Below are 19927 nucleotides of genomic sequence, written 5' to 3' on the forward strand. Positions count from 1 at the left end.
CAGATCCACAGAGCAATTTAACTGATATTCATTAGAGGGATGACAAGAGCTGATGGGAGATCTGTGGAGTGGAGGAGTGGGGGGACTCATTGTCCTCCTATCCTATCCCTGTCCTGTCCGCCTCCTTCCTTCCCCCTTCACTGCTGACTTTGTTTTAGGAGCATCGAGGCGCATCGGCGTCTGTAACTACCCAACCCTCAAGGAAAGTCAAGACAAAAGAACAATGGATAACACATCTAATCTCCTCTTTATTATTGCAGAAAAATACAACTGAGAGGAGGTTTGTGTTCTTCATTCTAAATAATTGGCTTTAGTAAAGCTGCTCCTTCTACATTGCTCTCCAGCAGCCACTATAATGCTCATTCAAGCAGAAGTCCAATCATTTAGCCTTCTCCCTCCAGCCCCTCATTAACCCCCAAAGTGTCAACCATCTCATTAATGTCCCCAACCATCCTCACCCCAAGTCCATCACTAAGCCCAAAGCGTTATCAACACATACAGTGGTGAAAAAAATTGATCACGTCTGAGAGGTAATTTTATATCTGCGAGGACTCGGTAAGCTCTGGAAACTCACAAGATATTCAATAAGGGTGCTCAGCCTTTTTCATTTGCATTATCAATGGCTACCGGCCCGAATCCCATCTTTCAATTATCATCCTTTGTTAAGGGCTTTATTCTGCTTGTCAGATGTGAGTCATCGCTGGGTTCTCCCACAACGTTTCACCAATGTATCCTAAACGTCGGAGGGCTGGGAGCAAGTCTGAGGCGGTAATGAGTTTGTGTGAGAAGACGGGGTCAGGACACAGTGTGTGTGTGTTAATTAATCTGTTCCCGGGTGGGAGGAACTGAAGCGAGATGATGAGATTTAAGAGAGTAAATGGGTGTGCTGCTCTCGAGCTGTCCTCTGCTGAGTGAACGAGCAGGGTTAGAGGCTGGGCAAATGGCCGTCGTCATAGTAACCATATAACTTCCCCAGCCCTGAGTCACTTAGTCAGTCAGTCATGACAAGCAAAGGTGGGAACATCAAACACAAAGAACATGATGTCCCCAGGCGTCATCGAGTAAGGCTAAGGTAGCTGGTCAAAAATTGAAAGAGTAAATATGACCGTTCGAGTGTGTGCGCGTGCGTGTGTGCGTGCGCCTCCATCACGCCTGCTGAAAAATATAAAAAACCCCCAAAAAAACCCACTCTCATTATATGGCACTGAGCCTGAATTGTGACTACTCTGATAGCATCAACACCTGCCAGTAATATTGTTAGATCCAAAAGCCTGCTTTGAGGGAATAGCACCTGTCTGTGCATTCTGCACCACTGTCAACTTGTCTCAGTGTGCGTATATAGGATCTGCTTTATTTTTTTCAAGGGACAGTCTTGGAGTCCAGGTGTGTGCCAGATCTGCTGTCTATGCCCAGGGCTCCTGATGGCATCCAAGCCCCCGTGGTAATCAGCCCACTCTGCCTGCTGTTGCAGCTCGCCTGCCTCCTCCTCCTCCTCCAGTGGCTCGTTTCAGAAACATCTGGTGGTTTACATGCAGCACACACCACCTGCCAGACGCCTTGCAGGCAGTGGCACCGCTTGCACCTCTACAGTCCGCTCCACAACAACGCAACAACATAGAAATCACCGCGAACGCTTGACAAATTGTAGTTGTGGAGACAACTGCACTGGAAAATGTTGAGTTTTAAAGTTCTGTTTAGTGTATCTGCAGATGTAGCCTGGTGAGCAGCTGATTTGTAAAGGCTTACTCAAAGTGGGACAAAAGAGGGGAGGGCTGAGGTTCTCTTTTTTCGGCAACATTCGGCCAATACTGTGATGTTTGTCTTCATTAAATCCACCCTGATCAACAAATATAAAAGAACACAATGTATTTTTGCAGCAATTAATTTGATTTAATCATAGAAGCACAAGGCATTAACATATCTGTATTGTTTTTTTTTTTATTTTATCAAATAACATTTATAAAACTATTGTGCAAAACAGTGTCCTTTTTAATCTTCTTCAAAGGCTCTGCACCAGTGGATAGTCATAGTCCTCTTAAATTAGGAAATATAACAAGTATGCATAATTTAAACAGCAAATCATAAGCTTACACACTATATGTACATTTTTACACAGACCTGGATTTTAGTGCCCCTTAATCAGTGATAAAGAACAAGGCAGCTTTTACAATCAGCAAAAAACAAGACCGCACAGAGAAAACTATAAAACAAGCAATGAACTTCTGCTGTTTGGCAGATTCTTTAAAGGAGCTTTCCCAGGCATTTGGCTGTTTTAATGTGTTGATGACCAGTTTGGAAGGGCATTTTAAAATCTAGACAGGATAGGACTGTACAAATGTAACAGTAAAACATGCAGTCTACCAGCAAATCGAAAGCAAACTCACAAAAATACAAAATAAATACAATAAAATTAGTACATTTCAAGTCAATAGTTGACTCTCGAGTCAAAAGATTCACCGAAATAATCGTGAAACAATCCGTCTCACAAACGTGAACACAGACTGAGGGAGCTGAATAGCTTTGACCTACAGTATATTTTAAAGTGAAATAAATGTCTTTTGAAATACAGAGAAATCAGAAATGTGTATAGGCTGAATAGATGTAAACACCTTGTGCTGAAATTTTTAACAGTAGTTCATGGCAACTTTGTGCATTACCACACTTTTCGAATATTTTGTTTTTCATTTTATCTTTTTTAACAGTCTGTCATTCTACATATGTTTTACAGTATTTCTACTGCTCAGAGGGATTTAACATTTCTCCGTCTCACACACGTATAGCAGATGGTCCTCTGGAGACTTCCCATGGCTCTTGCTGAGGTGAAGCTTGATGGCATGCTTAGTGGCAAACTTACGGACACAGAGCTGGCAGCGATAAACTCCCCCATTACTACTGCAGTCATCTTGCGACTGTGGAGGAAGAAAGGACTCCAGGGGCACTACTTTCTCAGTGAGAGTCTGAGAGTCCCTGACAGTCTGTTTGGGAGACAGTTTGGCCAGGTCCCTGATTCTGAACCCCAAGTGGGCTTCCAGGTGGCATACGTAAGCTGCTGGGGTTCGAATCTGCGAGGCACAGTCACTGCAGAAGAATATAGGTTGACCGGAATCTAGGTTCTTCAGGAACTTCGTTCTGCCCGTTCTCCGTAGCTGGTACTTCACGTTGGCCAGCCAGTGGCTGATGGTGGTCATGGAGAGACCCGTGAAACGAGATATGTGCATTCTTTCTTGTGGGCTGAGGTCATTAATGATATATTTCCCCTCTGACGTCTGCCTCAAGCTCGAGGCAAACTGGGCCTGCAGAAGAAGGAGGTGCTGTGGGTTCCAGTTGGAGTGACGACCCTTTCGTTTGTGGCCATGCAGGGACACGTCATCATCGTCGTGGGTAGAGCCCACAACTTCAGTTTTATCCGTCACACGTGGGCGTGACGCCGACTTTGTGACATGGTGGGACTGTGTAAGGTTTCTCAGCATGTCTGAGATATCCGACAATGCATTTTCGTGTAGAGGGCTGCTGGATGTGTATGGAGAGACCACTGTTAGCTTTGCAGGAGTAACAAGAGAGATGGGAGAGACTGAGGAGGCTGTGGATGAGGGCGTTAGAGGAGCTGAGTTTACAGAGTCCCCTCGATCGCTTTTCCCTTTTGTAAGGTCCATGGGTTGGTCATCATTTGGCTGGCAAAAGCTATTGTTATTAGCTACACTTTGCTTTTTGGTCTGTGATGGAGGAGCAGCCACAGCGGCCTTCTCAGCCATGCTCTGGCTGAGCCTAGAGAGGAGACTCAAGGGATCTTGGTTTGGCAAAGAGGGCTTGGCTGCTTTCCCCAAGTGAATGTTCATTACTGACTGAAGAGCACTTAGAGGGTTGACAAAGGGCTGCTCTGGAGGAGTGTGACCAGTGATAATGGCGGTGCTGCATCTCAGTGCAGAGGCAAGCGGGGATTTCACTGCTGCTTCTCTCTTGGGTTCGGTTGCTGGAGATGTTCTGTCACCATGGCTTCCCCTGTCGCTATTGGTTGGGGTAACTTCCCTCCATTCCCGAGGCGAGTCTGCCTCCCCTCCCTTGTGGGATTCTCCAGCCTCACTGCTGCAGGGGGAGAATTGGTTCTCCCTCTTTGGAGATAACTGCTTAACTCTTTGTTCTACTTTTGCTACTTTCTCAGTCACTTTTTTCACTAAGTCTTCCATTGCCTGAAAGTTGTTGCTGGGAAAAAGTGATGACTGACTAAGTGGTGGGGAAATGAGGGGCTGGTTCTTGGCAAGGCAGGACGGCACTCCATCGCCTCCATTGAACAAGAACTTCATTTGTGAATTCTTTTCCATGTTTCCTTGCTTAAGGGCACTGGGGAACTGGTAGGCAGCATGGATGCTAGGATAGCCTCCCCAGCTTGGATTGCCACTCTGTGCCTTATTGATGGCTGATGTCACAGTGTTTTCCAGTGATTTCAGAATATCCAATCCCCCTTTAGGGCTTTCCTTCAGGTCCTCTTCGGTAAGGTAGTTATATTTCGAAATGTCGTATTTTTCCTCCCTCTCAGTATCTTCCTCCTTACTAACAGTAACTGTAACTTGCTTTTCATTTCCTATTGCCTCCTGCTTAGTGCATTCCTCCTCAACCTCCTCTTTCTTGATCTCTTTGAGGGGAGGGGAGGTGGCCGGGGGAGTTGTGGTAAGTTGAGTTTGAAGAGGCGGAGGAGAGAAGGTAGAGGGTGCAAGAGGTACAGACTGGACCCTCTGTTCTGTAGGTGTGGTAACTCTCCCGGGATTGGGGGAGGTAGCCTCGGGAAGTATTTTGATTCTCTTTCCCACAGAGCTGGTCACCCTCAGGAAGTGTCCTGTCACCATCATGTGGGTCCTCAGCTCTTGGAGTGTATTATGGGAACTCCCACACTCCATGCACTTGAGGATCTGAAATTTGTTGGATTCAAATTGCCAAGCATAGCTAGCACCATTCTGGTGTCCATAGCGGTTATTTTGGGGAGTGTATGGGCTGGAGGAAGGTTTCTGTGAGGATTCACTAAGTTCTCCTTGTAGGTGTTTAGCTTTAGGGGTTCCTTCTCTAGAGCGCGGTGTAGCACTGAGGTCTAACCCCACAAGTCCCCGCTTCTTTGAAGACATGATTTTGGCTGCCACAGGGGCCATGGGCTCCTTCAAAGGCACTTTCTGGTAGTGTTTGGTCTTGATCATGTGGACACTGAGGTCCTGGAGGGATTCAAAGGAATGGCCACAATACATGCATTTCAAAACTTTCTGGGCATCCTCTTTTCCCTCCATCTCCAACAGGGACCGCTTACGTGGTTTAGACCAGCGCTTTGCGCCACTGCCTGCCTTGTCCTGGTTGTCATCACGGTAGTGGCCTGTATCATTCATGTGAACTGTCAGCTCCACCAGAGTGTCATAAGCAGCGCTACAGCCCTTACAACGGAATTTACTGGCCCCAGTAAAGATTGAGCCAAACAGCTTTGGGTTTTGCCTGTGGAGTTGGACTGTACTAAAGAGACTGGGCTCTGACTGAGCGGGGTGACGGCTCTGTGGAGGATGCTGCTGTAGTGTCTTTGCCACTGCAGTTTGGTGCCAGTCATAGCTACCACTGCTACAGCTACTACTGCTACTGGTGCTGTTACTGCGAGCTGGCTTCTCTGCAGAAGTCGAAGACTGCGCCGGTAGAGGTGTGGAATTAAAATTTAGTGGTGACCACAAGGGGCTGGTGAGAAAGCTGGAGTAGATAGCCTTCATTTGTTCTAACGTGTCCATGCCTATGGGAGGCGTCTTGCTGTCAGCATTTATAGATGCTGTGACAACGCTCCCCTCAACTTTTCTGGAGGGGCTCTCGAAGTCTGAAAGACGGTCACTAGTCTCACTCACATGTGACTCACTGTCCATCTCTTGTCCTGAGAGCTCTGTGGTCTCAGCTGATTCCTGGTCACATGGCTGCTCCTTGGCAGTCTCTACACTTTGCTCCACAAACTCATCTTTCATGGGAAGGTCGTCCTGAGGGGTTGAGGGCAGGTCGTCCGCTTCTGCTTCCTCATCCTCCACATGGTGCTCTGTCAGCTCGTCGGGAGAATAAGCTGCAAGGAGAACCAAGACAAAGAGAGAAGGAAAGAGATGAGTTAAATTGCAGGGAGTGAACACGCTATGTTAGAATAACTGGAGAAAAAGTTTCCCTGCTATGTGTGCCCGAGGACTCCCAGGGATAAATGAGCCATCTGTGTGGGAGCCTTTAAAGCTGAGCTGAGAAATTACAGTCATCCCATTTCACCTCATCAACCGTTGAGGTGTTATTTTCCTCTAGGCGAGCCTGTATTTATATACTACCCCAGCCACACGGAACTTATGCCTCCCCTCTTTTCACTCCTTCTATTGGAGGAAAACAAAAAAGAAATATCTTGGCAAAAACATAATGCACCATTTTATTTATCTCAGGGCACAACAGCTTGAAATGAAAACTAAATCTGAAATTAATGAAGCCCAATCTCACTGTGGCATTCTCCTCTGGGGTAATAAATGAGTTGGATCAACCTCCATCTGTCAGTTAATATGTCTGACGCCTCTTCATCTGCCTCTTCTCTGATTACACACACATACATACTGACACACACGCACACAGGCAAAGAGCATGTCTTCAAGAATTTCAAGAAAGGGATGTCAAAATTTTGTTGATGAAATGCAGATATGTTGAATAGACACCACACAGTTTCATCTGCACTGAAGTAAGTTCACTAGTTTTTTTTGATACGACAGATAATCAGTACTCCTTGTTCAAACTATACACCTAAAGACCCAAAGAGTGTTAAATATCACATATAAGACATTTTTAAACAGACAAAGAATTCTATAATTAAAATCAAAGGAAGCGGGGATAAAGAGAACGAGGCGAGACTGAGGACGGCTGACACGACGGCGATGCATAAGTGACCTGTCACTTTGCATGGTGGCGTCTACAGCTCACACAGAGACCGATGAGTCTATGTGCGTTGGTGTGTGTGCACTGCATCCCCCATCCCTCCACACACACAACCACTATGTCTGTCGTGATGATGAGCCTACCCACCTAGCACCGACTGGCCCAGCACACGCCCCCTTTTCCGCAGTGTCACCGAGCCCCTGCTCCCTCGCTTCCTGACCACCTCACTCACAAAACCACTCAACTTAAGGAAAAACAAATACTCTCAGAAAATAGTGGATGGCCTGTGGACAGGTCTGAGGCCATTTGGACAATGTTGTAAACCAAGACAAATACTACGGCAAGAACCTTTAGGTATAGGCTAAACGGTTTGAGCACTCACGCACAGTCGAGTCTATGTGTGTGGACACAAACAGATACACACACACACACACACACACACACACACACACACACACACACACACACACACACACACACACACACACGCTGTGACTAAATCCTTCATTCCCCCCCACCTCCCCATGCACTCACATCCAGTCTAAACAAAAATGTCATAGCTGAAATAACTCTCATTTCCAGTGCTAACAGCCAATCTCTAGGCAGCCATGCGGCTGGCGCTGGTCTGATTTGGGCCCTGGGGGCACAGTCAGCAGGCAGCCCAACTGAGAGGCCAGCCTAATGGAGACCTGGCAGGTGCGGCCCACTCTTCGTCCTCCCGGAGATTTGGTTTGTCACTGGGTATCCATTACCTGCCATTCTCCGCTGATAGGCCCCGACAGCCCTGATCAAAAGATGTCGTTGGGCCCCAGTCCGCTTGGCAGTCAGTGGCATGTCGTTTGTAAAAAGGGCCAAGCAGGGTGTAAATAAAATGACATGATCACTTCCCCGGCCCCTCATGTTCTGGACACAATTATGATAATGTGGACGTTGAAGGGGAGGGAGGGGTCTGGGAGGCTGGCGAAGTGGGTGAGGAGGTAAATTGCTCACCCTCAGGAAAACATGCAAGAGAGATATCTCTGTACAACCAGTGCTGAAGTGATTTCCACATCCTTCTTTTCTTTTGCTTTTGGAAGGTCATGTCTGATTCTAATTTAAACGACTAAAACCAGCCAGAATGAGGTAGTTACCACATTTGTGTATCGACTAGCTACATCTCTTGACTGAATCGTCATGTCGCCTTTCTCAGCCTTCAACACAAAAGCATTCCGAGCATTTCTTCGCATTGTCTCGATATTTCAACAAACTGTTGCTTGAATAAATTCTACATCTACATCACGCCATTGCATTTGTAAGCCTTGCCAGGTCCCTGTCCATTTCTTAACCTGGTAGTAAATGTTTTACATTTTGTACTAACAGAGCTCCAGTCCTATGGTTTATTGTTCATTTGTCATTAAGCCTAGAAAGCACTGAAAGGGGGAGTGAAGTCCAAAAGGACCGGCTATAAAAACCTATAGAGTCAAACCATGCTCCCAGGCAATTTAAAATGCAAAACAAAAACCATTATGTCTGAGCACTATCTGTTAATTTAATCCCCAATGACTGATAATCCATCACACAGGGCGACAACCACATCCAATTATTCTCCCTGCCTTGACTGACAACAGAGGTGATTTATCAAGCTAATAAAAGGTGATGGGAGTATAGAGGCTCCCTTAGAATAAATTATGAATATTATGAATACAACAATACTCCTGGATGCAGTCTTAACTAATATCTGAGCATATGGTGTAAGACCAATGTATGAATTTTCCTAGTGTGTGCGTTGGTGTGAGAAGCAGAGAAAAAAAAAAAAGGAGATTGCGTGTGTGTTCATGTAATGATAAACTGAGCTGAAGCCATGTGGGGGAAAGACAAGAATCATTAGGTTCTATGAATGATTCCTTTAGGGAGGGGAAATGGGGTGGAGGGGTTAAGAGGGGTAGGAGGTGCACATTCACACACTCAACATCTCAGTCACAGCTCACACAGAAATAGCAATAACGACTTCACACAAACACACAAACTGCAGAAAATCGAACTCTCGCAAGCCGAAACACACGTTTCACCTAATGTAAAAATACACGACCTCAAATACGCTCTCGCATAATTGCAAACACAACTACTCAGTCGGTTATGACACCCCCCACCCCCCCCTCAACAAACACAAACACACACTTGTACACGCATGTAGATGCAAGCGATGAGGAAAGACAGTGACATCTTGGCATGCAGGAGGCATTCCTGTGGAGTATCATTTTCATAAACATAAGGGCCGCAGACGAGGAGGGAGAGATCATCTGATAGAAATACTGCAGTGCTGCTCTGACGATCAGGAACAACAGAGAGGGCAGGGACAGGGGGGTGATTAAGCAGGAAGGTGCTGTGGCTGCCTCTAAAGCTGAGGCTTTAAGTGTCGCTTTCTGTCTGTCTCTTTCCTTCTGTCCTTTGGGTTTTTTCTCCTCAAGTGCAGTTGAAAACATTGTTTTTGATGCTACGCTTTAAACAGTTTTTGTATGCATAAGGAAAACACGGCGTATGTTCCTGAAAACCAAAAACTATGTAATTTTACATTTGCAAAAAGGAGAAACACTCAGTAGCCTGCATAATTACGTATTTATTAGCAAATGTAAATTTGCGGAACGCACAAATAGGTTTCCATCGAACTACAAATTCTTCTAGACCCCTTTCTTAAGTTACCCCCTTGATGACCAAAGGGAGTGTCTGTGGTCTGGTTTTCACAGCTGGGGAAACAGTCTGGGAGCCGGATCACACCCAACACAAGCAGGGTAAACAGGATGTGTCATTAAAATCTCTACCTGCGTCTGACCCTTATACTCAAATGACTGCCTCGTCAAGAACACAACCTTGCTAGAGGCATCGTAGGAAAGTCCTTTACGCGGTCATCATGAGCACAATATTTTATTTGTCGGGTTTTTCCGCACTAAAACAGGACACCGCCTGTATAACAGATGGCTGTAAATTGCAGAACAAAAGCACCGCATCTTCATTTCTTTTCCTAAAATTATTGTGCAAAACTACTGCTATTAGTAACAATCTGTAAAATGTTTTTAGCTACGCCACAAACTAATGTATTGCAGAGTGTAAATCCAGCGTGTACATTATATAGAATTACTTAGACAGGAAAATAAAATGGAAATTAATACTGCCGAAGGAGCATTGTCTGTGTGGGTTTTATGGTTAGATCACCTTCAGTGCACAAAGACACAACCGGGATCCAGGGAGGGAGCAGGAAGCACGAGTGGTCTCTAATAGTTTACTGTAAAAGAAAAGTTCTGCAGTGGTAATCAAAAGGCTACAACAAAAGGCTAAAAGTAGCTTCCAGCACAAGAAAGTGAAGCTCTGCAAGGAGAGGGTTAATCTGTATGAAAACATGGCGTGTGTGTCTCGACATGTGTACAATATTTTAGCTGGAACTTGACATCCTTAAACCAACACGAGCCCTCAGCGGGGGGCTCTTACCAACAGGAAAAACCTCCAGCACATTAAAGAACAGGAAGTAACCTTCAAAAAACCCCTACAAACCACTGCTTCTTACTCAAGTTTTGCAGCGATCTAAACCTCTCTAATAGATTAGAATAATTTAGCCTAAAACAGCCCCATTCTGTCAAAATAGCAGCAGATCAGGAACATACCTAAAATGCCTTTCTCTTGTACACATTTGTCAAAGTAACACACTCAATCAAACTTAGTTCTCTTACTCTTTTCCCTTTGATCCTCACAAGCTGGCTGAAAGTCCCATGAGAAAAAAATGAAACAGGTGATGTGTGATTATTTTAAAAATTAACAAGCTCTGACATAAGTCGCTTTTTCAGATATGACCGCAGAAGACTGTCTTGTGCTGCTCTCTTTTTGTAGGTTTTTAATACATTGCTTTGCTGCCTCATTGTGCTTATACAAGCTATCGTGTTACAGACAATCGTGGATGTCTTTGTCATTTTTTATTTGTGTGTGTTCTCTACCCCCTGATGGCATTGTGAATACATTGTGTCCGCCGATTGTAGTGGAGGATGTGTGATATGGGAGATGGGAAAAACAGAGAGATCATTCTGGCCCCAGGCAAAGCTTAGGGCTGAACCTTGTCAATGCACATGGTAAGAGGAGGGAGAGAGAAAGTGAATAGAGTCAACCCTCAGCTGCTTGTTGTGTTATAACTGGACTTCAAAGCTGCCAGCTGCAAATACAGACCTACAAGACCCGAAACTTCATCTAGTTTATCTAGAATAAGACAAACCACAAGCACACAAAGTCCTCCTGTTTCTTACTATAACCTCCATCTAATATTGAACACTATAAGTTAACCGAAGCCATAAAGTCCTATTTCAGAGCAATAGGTGATAAAATTTTACAGAAGAAAAAAAAATACACACAAACTACTTCCACAGGCACGGAAATAAAAGGCAGTAATAAGGACTGAGGCTCCAGAGGAAGGTGATGTTCCAGTCTGATGTGCACATCAAGCCTGTCTCGTCTGATGATACGTAGTCAGTCAAACTTCCTTCAACTATTCCACATCTTCCCTCATTCTTTCCATCATTTTTTATATACGCCTTACTTGAGCAGCTCTCAAGCAAAGTTTCGTGAAGCAGAACTGCTGCTCAGTCCTACATTCCTTGAACTGTTTAGGCCTCATATAACAATGTTGTTAAAAAGTCACTGGGCTGTGTGAATGGGGCAAAACAGAAAGACAGCAGCCTGAAAGCCGGACTAAAGCTAAACTAAGGATATGAAGCCAGCTTCAAATACTGGGACTATTTTAGTTTAGACTTTCTGACATTCTAGTTTGCGCAATCTGAAATACTTTCTAGTGGGGGCATGCATATGTGCACCTGAACCTGTAGCAAACATAAACACAATTATCTGTAAATGTAATTCCATGCACCAGGACTCGTGCCTATAAGTCATTCATGTCGTTGCATTGCAAGACAGCATGCAGTAAAACCGCATTAGTACAGTAGATCAAAGCCGTAACAGTTTGCAATGGCTAGCTTAGTTAATCATTTTGATGTTCATATTTATTTTCAGCTCCTAGTGTTTTCATAACTGGATTAAACTGGACTGGTCCAATCTGCCCTCATTTTCTGTGCTACGTGAAGTAAGTTGTCACTCTCAAAGTGATATCGTGGCGGTGCCACAGCAAGGGAGACAAGTATGTAGGGTTTTTTTTCTCATTACAAGTAGCTTGAGTAAAATATTTACACGACTGGACAGAAAAAAAAACTGACTGACTGAGATCCAGTTATTTTAGTCAAAATGAAGACCCAAAGAGTGCGAGCCTAAACCAAAGGACAGCCTCTGGGGTTGCCTTTTTTTTTGTTTTTGATGTTAAAAGTCGAAACTTTGGGTCAGAGCACAAGGTGAAGGGTAAAAAATCAGGACTGGGGAGTGGGATGACCGAACCCCTCTCAAAACACACAGCTGCTGCCGTGATCGCCTAGCAACGAGGAGGTGATGGACGCAGCCCGAAGATGGATGGCCACCATAAATCACAGGAGTGTGTAGGAGGAGGAGGTAGGACACAGAGAGAAGGCAACATGAAGAGGACAAAAACAAAAATGTGTTTTCCAGTTTTCTGCCGCAGCAGCACCAGCAGAGCTGGCTCCACTTTTCACGATTGTTGGGGAATGATGTGGGTCTGGGGACTCTTCTGGGCAAAACTAAATGGAAATTTCTGGGTAATCATTACACTGGGTTATAAAGGATCCAATGGATTGCTGTATAAGGCATAATTGCAATAAACTCTATAGTGGCTTCTACCTGCCCTTTTACGTCTGGAGAGTTTTTTGCGATTCAACTAACTTTTTTAAAGATGATAAAAATGACAGACTATACCTTTCATAAAGCAACCCTTCAGGCAAGGCAATCTGGGTAGTGTAGTTGCGGGATAAACATCCCTGGGCTATCTGATTATGGCTTACTGCAGCGGCACTGGTGTCTAGTAACACTCAGAGAGAGCGCTCAGCCATCCATCACACAGTGAGTGTCTGTCTAAGGCTTTCCACCCTGCTTCTTCTCGTCCTGGCTCTCCAGTTACAGCCATACACGGCCGGCCTAAATAATATTCTTCATGATAAATGGCACTATAAGCCTGGTATCCATCATTAATCTGATTTTTAAAGAAGCATCCATCTTGGAGAGAGCCTGTTAGGGCCACGGGAGAGCAGAGCAGCTCGGGTTCATTTAAAGGCCAGGCTGCTGCATGAGTGATACCTGTCAGCCCTGTTCATCAGGGAGCAGCACACACACTCACGCAGCATTAAACACTGGCGCCATATGGCCACATCTGCGCACAGACACACACACCTCTACAATGCCTCCAAGCGTCCTCGTTGTGCATATATTATGAGTAAACAACGCTAACACACTTGTCGGACTTGTATACTCACAAAGCATATTTCTCCCCTTCATTCGACATCCAGAGATGTGTCATGGAAGAACATTCTGTCACTCATCAAAACACAACTCGGTGTAACTCAATCCTCTCTGTCATCTCGAAAAAATCTCCCCTCCCAAACGCTTCTCCTTAAGGGTTTCAGGAAATCTCACTCGCCCCTGGAAAAACTCTCCCAAACTCATACACAAACAACTGTTTTTTGTGTGAAACTCTGCTGACTTTACACCTCATACTACGTCTCTTTGTTTCTCTCAGTGCAATCTCTGTCTTGTTTTCCCCTCTTTCACTCTCTCTTTCTCTCTGCCCCCTATCCACCTCCCTTCTCTGTGTGTCTGGTAAAGCCCGTTTGATAAATGACACACGTCAGCGTGTCAGAAGCGAAGGGTGGGTCAGTGATAAATGACTCTGTTGAAAAGGAAATCGGCTCTCTGGCATGGCTTGGCTATTCTCCTCCTGGATTGGGTTTCAGGACCCCTGAAGACCGGAGCTGCTCAGTTTCCCTGAAAACAGCACACATCCCACCAGGCTCTAACACTCTCTAACGCTCTCTACCTCTGGGAGGGGTGGGAGGGTGGTGGGTTTGGAAGGATCCAGCCTGTCCCAATTGTCGCCACAGTGCAGCTGCATCTATCACAACAGCAGTGGGACTATTTTTACAAAGCCTCCGACTCGGTGCCCAGACAGCAGTCTCAGCTGAAAACCTCGGCTGAAAGCACACTGAAAGCTGAAAGGGAAGAGTGTATGGCTAACGGTTTTCTATTTGTGACACTACTACAGCACTTACACTCTTCTTTTGCTCTCAGAGCCCAACCCAATGGGTTGACGTCTGCCAAGTGCGTGTTAAAAAGGAGAGAAGGCCCATTTCAGCGCCCTCGCTCTTCTTCTCGTCATCCCGCCCCCCCCTACCCCTCCACCACCCACCCCCATCACCACCACCAGCTCCTCCTCCCCTTCCTCCCCCTTCTGCCCTCGTTCTCTTCTCTTACACTATCTCTTTCAGTCACTTGCTGGCAGGGTGGCACTGTTATCATTACACAGGCAGGATTTATGGAGTCAAGGCCTATGGCAAAAACAAAAAGGCGTCTGTCAATACCTGTGGGAAACATTCTGTCAGCCTTCCTCCTCCTCCTTTCCCTGGTGCTCACAGCCTCATTAGGTATGCACTTATCAGACACATAGATCACAGACGTGACTCAACCTCACCGGAATCCAGCCACAGGACTTTCATTAGCAACGGGCCCAGCAAGGCCAAAACACTTGCCTTGCTCACACCTGCAGACAACAGCAGCTGAGGAGACGTATTGTTGTTGTTGAACCTCGCTAGCGCTGTCACTGCGTTTGTCGGTTGGACAATTAAGTCCAAACTTGCGGTCCCCTGCTGCTTCCAAAAGGGCGTGCTTTTCACACATAAACAACAGGAAGGCAGACAGATATAAAAGCGTACTTAATTTCACTTGGTGCTTTTACAACCCATTCAGAACATATGGGTGTGCGTCTGCAATGTGTGCTGTAAACGCTTGTATCTTTACTGGTGTCAACACTCTGTGTTTGTTGTTTCTTAGCTGGCACACACGCAACTGATTTGCTAAGAAAGAGGTGGGAAGAGAAGAAAAAGTGGAGACTTCTTAGGCCTGAAGGGTTCAGAGAATTACAACCTGACCGCAGCAGGTGGTTTGTAATTATCATTCCCGTCCATAGTATCAGTAAGTCAAACCACGTACACATTCAAACCCAACAAATTCAAAGGTAGATGCCCACTTATTTAAGTGTATACTCACTCACCCGCTCGTAGACAAACATAAGTGATGGCTGCCAGTTTGGCAGCTGTACTCCTGACCCTGCAGAAAGAAGAAACTGTTGCTGTGGAGTCCTGTCCAAATCAGACCGACTTCCCCACCCTTCTCCATCTACATCACACCCTCTCTCAGACTAACTCTTACACAAACGAGCAAAGCACAGCGTTTTGAGAATGAAAAGGGCAGGATGGATTTCGCTGTGGTGGTGTGACAATGCACTGACACGAGCTGCAAACAGCTGCGTCTTCGCCCTCATGTTGTAAAGCCTATGTCGACTTCCTGTTAAGTCGACGGAGTATTTCAACTTTCTGAAGCCATTTCAACAGCTTCGGGACCCCGAGCTGGTGGCAAATTCACGAAGGGCTCTACATTTCCACAGCCGGGAAAGTCTCGCTCTCTCATGTTTGCTCGCCTGTTTATGTGGCCAGCTGCCCTTGGCTGTTAAGAGCACTCAGACCTGACCCAGGTACGCAGGCCCATTTGTCACCTGCAGCAGAAAATTGAGTTACAGCACAACCAAAGGCGAGCGGCTCTGTGTAATATCAAGTTGATTACATCAAAGTGGTGGCAAACCTCATTGGGCTGGGCACCCCGAGCTTGTCATCTCCAATCACAGGGCCTGTCAGGACTCCATCAGCCTCACGGCTAATTGGACCAACGCTAATGAAGCAGGCAAAACAAGTTTTCTACTGTGGAGAGAGAAACCCTCTCAGACAGGAAAGAAAGAGAGGGAGAAGCCGAGAGTGTGTTTGAGAGACAATGAGAGAGAGCAAAGCAGGGTGGTGTGTGCGTGTATATGTGTGTGTGAGGTGGAGTGGGGGGGTAGATTTTTCATGCAAGTCTCAAGGTTGCAGTGGGCTGACTCTCCCCCTAAGTCCCTAATCAAGGCCCATCATCTGTCATCCTTTTCTTTGCTCTCTCTATCACCATGCTCTGTGCTGCAATCAATTCATCATCACCCTTTGTGTGCCACTGAACAGTTGACAACTTTATAACTTGCAGCTGCACGGGTTGACTGACAGGGGTGGAAGGGGAGCATGAAAAAATGAAGAAATGAATAGATGAATGAATGAACAAAGAAGCCTGGTTTCAGGGAGAAAAAGTTGTTTTCTAAAAACACAAAACGATCTATATTACAGCCTTTTATTCCCTTTCGTCAACAGAGAAACAGCAGTGTAGCAGGGAAGAGAGAGGAGAGGAGAGGAGGAGATGAAAAAAGAAAAACATCCTTCTCACTGATCTGAAATCAGAAAGCTTTCAGTCATTCTTTATGTGCTCCCCGCGGCCACTCAGAGCCAGTGAGCATGTACATTAGGCTGGGGCATTTTGATGAAATAAAAGCCCAGGCCAGCTTATGGCTAAACAGAATGGGAGCACTCACTCAGCTTGTCTCTGATTGACCATTAAAGCCATTGATGAATGGGCCTGTCAGGGGAGAGACAATTAAATCAAACATGAAACAAAGCCGTTGTGACGGCCCGGTCTGACAGAGCAAACCCATTCCTCCCCTCCATTACATAGCACACGGCTCCTTTTACAACCCCTAACCCACTCCTCCCGCCTCCTTCACCCACTGTATGTGTGTAACTGTGTCTGCCTATGTGTGTTCAAAGTGAAGAAGTGAGCATGTGCACATGGAAGTGTGATGTTCTCTGCTGGAAGTATGTGTCTGCTTGTGTGTGTGTGATGTCTCACTGTGAAACCACTTTGTCCCCCCCTTCCTTCACTTTTTCGTGAGTCACTTGACCATCACGGTAATAGAAACTGTGTGTGTGTGTGTGTGTGTGTGTGTGTGTGTGTGTGTGTGTGTGTGTGTGTGTGTGTGTGAGAGAGAGAGAGAGAGAGAGAGAGAGAGAGAGAGAGTGAGAGCCAGTGTAAAAAAGTACACAGGGCCTTTCAAAGTGGTTTAAACGTGACGTCAGGGGCCTGCAGCACATGGTGGGAAGTGATTTTCTGATGCAAATCGGGAAGGATCAGATCAAAGCCGCATGACAGCCAATCAATCAACCGTCAAATCAGACATGGCAACTGTCGATTATGGCTCCTTCCAGCCCACGAAACCCCATTGTGTGCTCTCAAATTGTTTATCTTATCCCAAGAAAAGAAATACCTCAGAGGTAGAGTTTTTTTTCGCTTGTGCAAATAAGTTAAGCGCTGTGATCAAATGCGCACAAAGCCCTTACGCTCTTATGGCACGCCTCGGGCACTCGTTAAGAAAACGCCGCTTATTTCCAGAGGTTTTACGCTTAAAGATCCAGTTTATATTACATCTCGATGCGGTAAACTATCATGGATTCAAGTTTGGAAAAATAGGAAGCGAAAGTTTACAGCAGCCGACTCATCCGACCGGGGCACACCAGCCACTCTAAGCGAGAGCGAAAACGCAGAATGTTGTATATAAACTATACATCAGCTTTATATTGGTAATAGTTTTTATTAGGTCTCACAAGAGTAGCCAAGAGTGACAAAGCGCATCGTTGGAGAGAGGGGAAAAAACCCCGAAGTGAAAACGGAAATGCGGTGACTGGAAAGTGAGCTTTACAAAACAAATGAACCGCAGCTTTGCCACCGTGAGCCTTATTTTACGCATATAGTATTTGGCTCCACATACCTGCTGCGCGCTTCGGCGCTTCTTGTTTCCTCCGTGGCATTGTGTTTTTTAATCTGTGGGGATTTCCGTGAGAAGTCTTCTTTTTATTTCATATAGCTGCCCCCTCGCCGTATCCGGGAAGATCCACCTCTACTCAAAAAAGATTCACGCCTTCGTGTAGTAGACTGCACAACATCGGGGAGTCCGATGAAAAGAAAAACTAAAAACCATCGTCACTGGAATAAGGGCATGCACTGAGAAGTCAGCGGGAAAATACATAAACAAGGTGAGGGAGCATATTTTTGTTTTGGTGTGATCGCGTTAAGAATGTCAGCGGTGATAGCCAGCGTCCACCTCGGCTGCCTGGTCTGGCAACAGGCAAAGTTGAGGGATAAGAGAGATGATCGCGTCACTCACAGCAGGAGAATGGGCAAACCCACCGCTCCGTTAACTCTTTACTTCTCAGAGAGGGGCGGACACCACACACGAGTGTCCTCCTACCTCTGGTTTTCAGGCAAGTCAGAGGTTATTACACGCAGGCGGCTGATTATTACAAGCCACAAAACCACAGCTATCATAATGATTCCAGTAATACCACTAGGCACGTCAGTCTAACGAATAATCATAGAATGTAACGTTTATCACACGTTGTGACTTTGCTTTATTTATTAAAATAACACATTTCCCCCGTTGTTTACTTACGTAACTATAATTTTCTTGCCACGTAGATGCAATGTGTCTGTTACATTGTAAATCATTAATCTATATGACATTTTAACTTTTGATCAAGTTCTTATGATTTTCTTTTTGATTCACCAGTATGTGTGTGTGTGTGTGTGTGTGTGTGTGTGTGTGTGTGTGTGTGTGTGTGTGTGTGTAAATAATCTCCCACAATTCAATCTTGTACTTTTTCATACTTATGGATCACAGCTGGAGAAAACCAAAATTACTAGTATATAAAAGTTTTGATTCCATGGTTTATATTCAATGTAGTTAAACCTTTTTATTTTGCCACAGAATAAATAAAAAAAACTTACAGTGTATAAAATATGGGTGGGGACGAATTAATAACGCAGTACAATAAGTACAATTGTATGTACATTGTCAACGAAGACAATATGTACAGTATGTATATGCAATGTATTTATGTAATATGTTAAAGACATACAATCAATTATATATATAGCAGGAGATGCAAACAGAGAGGACAATGGCTCTCGGAGGCCTTTATACTGCATATTGTAAGTCATTTTCATTGCAAGCTCACATAGTCAAAATATTTTATAACTGATGAACAAAATTTGTAAAACAACCCCGCTCCACACCGCCTGAAAATGCAAACATGCCCGATGCCTCAGCCACGATATTTTGATGTGAACAGTTAAAAATGTTAGCTTTCATCACAGTAAAAAAAGAATCACTTCTCCCATATATCTGCATTAGGTAGAGATCAAAGCCAGTTCGAGGGAACAGCGTCATGTCTTAAGAGCCAAGGTAATGAGTTCTTTTTTTACACCACTTATATCTTTCTTTTTTTCTCGAGCCAGCAGCATCTCTGCAGAGTGGGACGGTCCCAGGTCTCCCTCTGTGTCTCTGATGTGCGTTGACCCCTGCCAGCAAAAACGGCACATACAAATACCAAAACATACTGTATGCAGTGTGCTCAGTGTCTCTCTCTCACACACACACACACACACACACACACACACACACACACACACACACACACACACACACACACACACACACACACACACACACACACACACGCACGTAAGCATCCTCATTCAGAGAACAAGAGTTAAAGCCCTCTCTGATGAGGACTGGCCTCTGTCTCTGCATCTCTAAGAGCACATAAGCTGGGTTCCTGTCACTTTAACAACATGAAATTACAACCCAAATGGGATGTCAAGGGTTAGCAGTGTCTGCTAGAGAACTATGCGAATATATTCTCTCCTATGGACTTGGCCCCACTGTGACCTCCCCCAGGAACAAGAAGTAACCTGGTGATTGGCGTTTTTACAGCCAAATTAAACCGTCTTGGAGCCTGCTGAAGGCAGGAGGAGAAAGCAGTCACTCCAAAATTAGTGAGCCATCATCATGACAGAAAGTAGCGGGGACATGGTGTCATCCAGCTACTGTATCGATTAACCCATAAATAGTATATGGCCTCTACACTGTGGCTCTCCCAGGCTTACACTGTAAATGGAGGTTATCTCAGCTGTGCATCTGTCTTACTTTCCT

The 19927-nt window shown here is 45.3% G+C and overlaps 1 protein-coding gene across 1 annotated transcript; it reads right to left on the minus strand.

Moving 5' to 3' along the window:
- Positions 1-1872: 1872 nt before the first annotated feature.
- tshz3a (teashirt zinc finger homeobox 3a) lies at positions 1873-18086 on the minus strand. The gene is made up of 2 exons (XM_085461272.1): positions 17705-18086; positions 1873-6067 (listed from the first exon to the last, which is right to left on the minus strand). Exons 1-2 carry the CDS (start codon positions 17742-17744, stop codon positions 2751-2753), a joined length of 3357 nt encoding a protein of 1118 aa, XP_085317398.1. The 5' UTR covers positions 17745-18086; the 3' UTR covers positions 1873-2750.
- Between the last annotated feature and the right edge of the window lie 1841 nt (positions 18087-19927).

Source organism: Copadichromis virginalis, linkage group LG7 (assembly GCF_057382275.1).
Source record: "Copadichromis virginalis isolate Kocher_CV1m ecotype Utaka linkage group LG7, C_Virginalis_male_GT1.1, whole genome shotgun sequence".
Taxonomy (NCBI): Eukaryota; Metazoa; Chordata; class Actinopteri; order Cichliformes; family Cichlidae; genus Copadichromis; species Copadichromis virginalis.

Bases quoted from the DNA above. Each gene is read 5' to 3' on its own strand.
- tshz3a (XM_085461272.1), bottom strand. From the start codon at position 17,744: ATGCCACGGAGGAAACAAGAAGCGCCGAAGCGCGCAGCAG. The intron at 6,068-17,704 runs GTATGTGGAGCC...TTCTCCTTGCAG, and splicing joins AGCGCCGAAGCGCGCAGCAG to CTTATTCTCCCGACGAGCTG.